Below are 6288 nucleotides of genomic sequence, written 5' to 3'. Positions count from 1 at the left end.
AGAGAGAGAGAGAGAGAGAGAGAGAGAGAGAGAGAGAGAGAGAGAGAGAGAGAGTGTGAGCAAGAAAGAAAGAGAATGCAAGAGAGAGAGAGAGAGAGAGAGAAAGAGAGAGAGTTAGCTTCGCAGTTTGAGAAAAAAGTTTATCATATAAGACAAACGGCAAAAAGTTATAGGTACGATTTATCAGAAGTCTGTACAAAGGACTCTAAACGATAATCCCGCGCGATGAGCACCGCGACGCGCGTCGTCCACGACAAAGTCGCACGACACGGAGAAAATCGTCGAGATCGATCAAAAGTAATGTAGCAACAAAGGGAGAATGAGAGAGAGAGAGAGAGTGAGAAAGAAAGAAAGGAAAGGTCCATTAAAAGCTGAGTGGTGTGATTAATTATAAGATATATCCGTAGAGAAAATATGTAAAAAGGGGAAGAAAAGGAAAGAGGGGGAGACGAGTTGACGGTACCGACGAGACAAGTATCGTCCGGCTCTTTTGAAGTGCAGCTTTGCTTATCATTTAATTGATAGAAAGAAAAATATATATATTAATTAGTCACAAAATGTTAAAAATATATAATCGTGAAACATTAAATAACTCCAAAACTACTAAATGCAAAATTAACACGGAGAGAATATATTGTAGTTTCTTGTTTCATATTGAAATTCTGTTCAATTGCACTATGTTAGTAAATAAGGTCTGTCTGAAGGAAAAAGAACATAGAAAGTTTCATTCGAATTTTTACCTGGAAAACTACAGATTTTTTAATAGCACGTTTGTCAGCTCTTAAAGTATAATTAGCATACGAAATGAAGGGACAGTTAATTGCCGCAGAATGTCGATCTCGGTTACAAAGCTCTAAAGTAATATTTGCTGTTAAATTCTCTTCGTGTAGGGTTCATTAACAGAAAGAGAGTTGGAACTGATTATCAGATTATCAAAGTTGTATGCGATACTTTCCTCTCGAAAGGATCCTCCCTTGCTTCCTCAAGGAAAAATGGAAATATCGTATTTGAAAAGTTCACAGTCACGGTACATTTCTCGTCGATGGCGTCGAAGCGATCGCGTCGTTAACCCTGGGACGCGCAGGAGTGATCCTCGGGATCTCGTTCGTGTTCACTCTTTCCCTCACAGCGCTCTCCTTCGTGATCCGATCTTTTCCTTCCTCCTGCGGAAGGTAATCTCTTTAGAAGAGCCTCCGGGGGAACCACCGCCTTTCCAACGATCGCTCGATTTAAGTTTACGACGATCATTTTTTTCCCGTCACCCGAGTCCTCGCCAAGTTCCGCCACTCCTTCTGTGTTCTAGGGTTAATCGCGAGACTCCGTGTACAGGGATTTCACGTGTATAGTAAAAAGGGGTGAGAAGCAGAGAGAAAGAGAGAAAGAGAGAGAGTGAGGGGAGGGGAGGGGAGAGAGGAAGTACGCCGGTCCTCCGCGCAAAATATCGATAACTCGGTCGTCGACCCGAGCCCTCATCCGACATACAGGCGTCATTTTTACTCCTTTTTGTCCTGCGAAGGTGCGCGACGGCGCGGCGACCATACGCTAAGGGAGACGCGACACAAAACGCTCTAATCACGCTAAAATAATAATAATAAGATTAAGAATAATAATAGCGCAATAGCGATAAGAGTCTCGAGAAGAAGCAGGTGATCGGTATCGACGATACGATTAACAGCGGCGATAGGAGATAACGGGACGAGGCGACTGCTGCTACTGTTGCTGCTGATGATGATGGCGATGGTGAGGATGATGATGATGATACGATAACGATAATAATAATTATAACAATAACGATAAAGAGATAACGATAATAATGATAATGCTAACGCTAATTATAACGATAATGAATAAAATAGTAGCGTTGTTAACGGTACTAGGGGAGAGTGATATAGCGGCAAAAATTCCGATATAATAAAGGCAACAATATCGGACGCCTCCCGACAAGTCGAAAGAAGGGAACGACAGACGTGACGAGCGGGATTTCGGTAAACAAGGAGAAGACAAGGGAAAAGGGGTGCGCAGAAGGGAAACTCGAGAGAGATCGGTCTTCCTTTTCGGTCTTCGCACCTGCAAAAATCTCCTTCTCAACATCCTCCTCCCCCCCCCCTTCCCTCTAAGAGAGAGATCTATCCCCGATAAATCACTCAGGATCCGCGCCGATGTCTACATGCGCGCGTTTTCTGCGTTATCTACGTAAACGATATGGTCGAGCGATTTTTTTCTCCCTCTCCCCCTTCCCCTCCAGCTCCTCTTGACGAGGGCGCGGTAAACACGGGCGATCCATTGGCGCAACATAAAAGAAGAGAGAAAAAAACGAGCACACACAAAGAGAGACGGAGGCGCGAGGTCTCGAAATAGCGATTATCTATCTCGGACAGGTGCGTGGCGTCACACAGCCCATCCGTCTAGATAAGCGCGAAGTTTATCAGCTGTGTGTCGTTGTGTAAGCTCTCCCTCCCACAAAATCGCTTCACCATGAGAATCATCGTGAATCTCTCTCGTTATACGCGTAAGCGCGGCGACGGGGACGAGAAGGAAGGAAAGCACAGAGAGAGAGAGACAAAAAGAGAAAGCTAATCGAAACAAGATGCGAGCAGACGAAATATAACGAGGAGAGACGAAAATTAAGGGGAGATAAGAATAAAAGAGACAAAAAGGCAAAAACGTGGCGGAAAAGCACGCCTCGCGGACAATCTATACTTGTTTCTACGCAGATGAACACGTTAAGTAAGTGTATAAAAGAAAAAAAAAAAACAAATATATAAGTACGGAACGCGCGCGGGTCACGTGGAGGGACTACGATTTGTCCAAGTCGCGGATGCTCTATCGAGAAACGACTCGTCGATAGAGACAGGTCGCGCCGTCGCGCACTCGGGGGACCGGACGTCGTGGAGAACGCTGAAAAACGAATAACGTGAATGCGTAAAAGAGAGAAAATTAACGCACAGACCAGTAATCTTTCTCCCTCTCTCTTTCTCTCTCGATTTTCTGTCTCACGAGTTTATTTAACGAGGGGATTCGATTCGATTCGCGCGCGCGCGCGCGCGAGAGACGTCGAAGAGGAAAGGAAAGAAGAAGAAGACGGGGAGGACAAGTCTCACTTTTGTCGTCGATGAGATCCACAGCGCGTCGCTGGAGAAAAGTAGCCCGCAGGCCTAAATACGCTCTAATTAATTCAAAAGAAAAGAAGAAAAAAAAAAAAAAAAAAAAAAAGAAAAAAAGAAAAGAGGAGAGAGGAGAAGAAACGATCCTACGCTAATGAACTAATGAGAATCGATGAGTTGTTCCAGCTGCAATCCAGGGTGGCCGATCGTGTCTTCGACGCGCGCGATACGCGGCGCGGACTCGCCCTCGATCGAAGAACGATCGGCGACAACCACCGCGTGCAACCGCGTAGAGATTCCTTGGCTCTCGCGGAGAGAGAGTCCGATTTATTGCCCGTATTACGTCGTGCGTTGTGCGCCGGGCGTGTCCGTCGCGATAACGTCGATAACGCACGACGATCTCCGATGGGCGGATCGGTTAATAACGGTGATGAAGCCCCTGGCGCGCAAAGTGTAATTCATCTCGTTCGCTCCGCGTTATCACTGCGAGCAGAGAACGGGAGCAGAATTCCGTGTCAGGTTTATCGCGTAGCGATCGAAGTACCGCGCACAACAATGTAGAACTTCTCTCTCCCTCCCTCCTTCTCTCTCTCCCTCCAGACAGTGGGAGAGAGAAAGAGAGAAGAGGAGAAAAGAGTATGTATGCGTGTGCGATTTTCATTCGCATCGTAATGAGACGACGCGCTCGCCGTTGCACGCGCTGGTCGATGTGAACACGGAAGAAGAGAGTTTCCGGTCGGCGATTCGCAAACTCGACCGATTACCTAATTTAATAATAATTACTTATACATATATAAATATATATATACATATATATATATATATATTTAAATAAATGAATAAAAGATAAAGATACGTATATGTGCACAGAGTGTACGTTTTGCGGTGGCCACTGTAAAATAGGGACGCTCCGTATATATATATCTTGTATACTTCTATATACGGTTTGGAATAAGAAGGACCGACGGTATTTCGGCGGCTCGGACAACCTCGGGGGTCAGGAGGACGACGAAGGGGGACCGCGCGCGGGCGGAAGAAGTTATATGTACAGATTTATCGGAGTTTATCCACCGAGTCGCGCGGAACGACGTCGGCCGTTCCCGTGTTTCACAAAGTATATATGTATGTATATTAAATATCATGATGATTATTAATCAGTAGAATACGTACGTATTATACGATCGACAAAATTTATCGCTTGTATATACTGAGAATATCGTAATAAAATGATGTACGAACGAACACAATGCGAGCTCTCCCTCATCTCTCTCTCTCTCTCTCTCTCTCTCTCTCTCTCTCTCTCTCTCTTTCTCTCTCTCTCAGTCTTCTACTGTTTATTTATAGCTTTATTTATTCCGCTCTTTATTAAAAGCGACAGGAGTAATAATGTTAACGACAACGTCACGAATATCGGACAGTGATATAAAACTTTATTAACGTTCAATTACATGCACTGCTACGGCAAGGTATGCGGATCGGCGAGCCCGCCGGCCCGATAGAAACGAAATCGTGGGAAGATCTCGTCTGCTGACCGAAGAACGCGACTCGTTTAATAGCACATATCGAAGTGATTAAGCTACCGTTTAGGAATGATGTGACAGACGGAAAAATACGGTACCTTTTTGTCGCACGAGAGATCATTCAAAGTGGGCCGAATGATCTCACGGGGTACCACAGCAACGTCAACGCGCGAGACTAAATTTTTCTCAGCCGTAATGTCGATCGACTACTTCCTTTTCTCTCGGCATCAACGCGAAAGCCAGAGTATAATCTAGAGAATAATCTCGGATCACCTCGCGGAATACAGAGGAGCCTCTTCTCGACTGAGGGAAATCGGCGAACGAGTTTCACGTGCGCGTTTCGTTCGTCTCGCGCACGCGGACTATGCGCTAACGTAGACTAGTATTCGAAAAAGTGGCCGGACACTCGCGCAGCAAATGCTAACGGCGAAATGCAGGGGTAAGGAAGCGACGGGCGACTCGCTTCACTTGGACTTACTCGACTACCGAATGTGTGGCGCGAGTGCGCGGCGGGGAATGCGACAAGGGTTCAGCGAGGAGCGGATCAACACTCTCTTTCGTCCGAACGCGCTGTCACTGGTTGATCACGACGGACAAGAACTAAGTCTTAAAAATGCCGGCCTTGGCGGCCTTGGTGATGAAGGCCTTCATCGTCTTTTCATCCAACTTAGCGAAATTATCTGTCTGTATCACAGCTGTCATGTGGTTCAAGGCGAACTTGAAACAGAACTCCTCCAGCTCCTGGAAATTAACATTTGATTTCAAATTTTGTATTCATTTGACGCGCAGCACGCACGTCCCTATGAATCCGTTCATTCGCAGAGAAGATCGATTCGACGAGTAGTCGGAATTGATCTCTCGCGCGAAGCGAGAAAAACGCATAAATACGTAACGTAAGTATAGAGTGTATATATTTACTTGCGCATTATATTCGATCGCGGTGCTGTAAAGAGAGGCCACGTTCAACACAGTAATCCTTTGCTTTATCATCTGAATACAGCGTCGCTTGAGCTGGTTCTCGAAGTACACGTTAGCTAAATTCAAGAGCTCTGCAACAGCGAGCTTACATTGGCGGCTACTCCGATCGTGCACGAGTGATAACCGCGATAACGTGATATTGACTTATATGAGTGTGATATTGACTTAAGCTCACCTAATGCGTTCTCTGGCGGTAAGTCGACCTCGCCGGTGTAAAGATAGTTCAGGAAAGCCTTGTATACGACGAATGAGAACTGATCATGCTCGATTACGCTACGGGAAGAAGAAGAACAGCGAAGATTGTTCATAATCGAGCCTGACTGGTAACAGCGCGCGCGCGTCTTTCCTGAACTTGAATGCCTACCTCTGATTGTTTTCCGCCCAAGGCTCCTGTAACATGGCCCTGAAATATTGACAGCGAATCTTCAGAACAGCTTTGTGAACGTAAATAGGTTTCCCCTCCACTTGTATCGTGAGATCGCTAGTCAACTGTGTCGAGAAACATGTGTATAATAAGTATACAGGGTGTCCCGAAGTCCCATGATGACCCTTGGTGAGAACGTAGAACGGATTGAGGTGAGCAAGAAAGTCCTGTGCCGTTTTGCGATATTCGCAATAGTTTTTGAGAAATTAATTATTTTGTCTCAACAAATCAGCGTACAGAAAGCGGCAGCGGAAAGAAAGAT

General features: G+C 45.7%; 1 protein-coding gene across 1 annotated transcript in view; it reads right to left on the bottom strand.

Moving 5' to 3' along the window:
- Positions 1–4510: 4510 nt before the first annotated feature.
- Positions 4511–6288, bottom strand: part of LOC116852137 (RCC1 and BTB domain-containing protein 1-like) — a 6137-nt gene continuing 4359 nt past the window's right edge. Inside the window, exons 5-8 of the mRNA XM_032832190.1 lie at positions 5967–6091; positions 5778–5875; positions 5543–5673; positions 4511–5365 (exon numbers count right to left, since the gene is read on the bottom strand). Of these exons, the coding sequence (XP_032688081.1) occupies positions 5225–5365; positions 5543–5673; positions 5778–5875; positions 5967–6091 (495 nt within the window). The 3' untranslated portion in view covers positions 4511–5224. The remainder of the gene's footprint in view (positions 5366–5542; positions 5674–5777; positions 5876–5966; positions 6092–6288) is intronic.

The sequence above is a fragment of the Odontomachus brunneus genome, unplaced genomic scaffold (assembly GCF_010583005.1).
Source record: "Odontomachus brunneus isolate Ranch 3 - 2012 unplaced genomic scaffold, Obru_v1 Obru_scaffold_203, whole genome shotgun sequence".
In the NCBI taxonomy this organism is placed as follows: domain Eukaryota; kingdom Metazoa; phylum Arthropoda; class Insecta; order Hymenoptera; family Formicidae; genus Odontomachus; species Odontomachus brunneus.
Note: the sequence above shows the minus strand (reverse complement) of the source record. Positions and strands in the feature narration are given on the sequence as shown.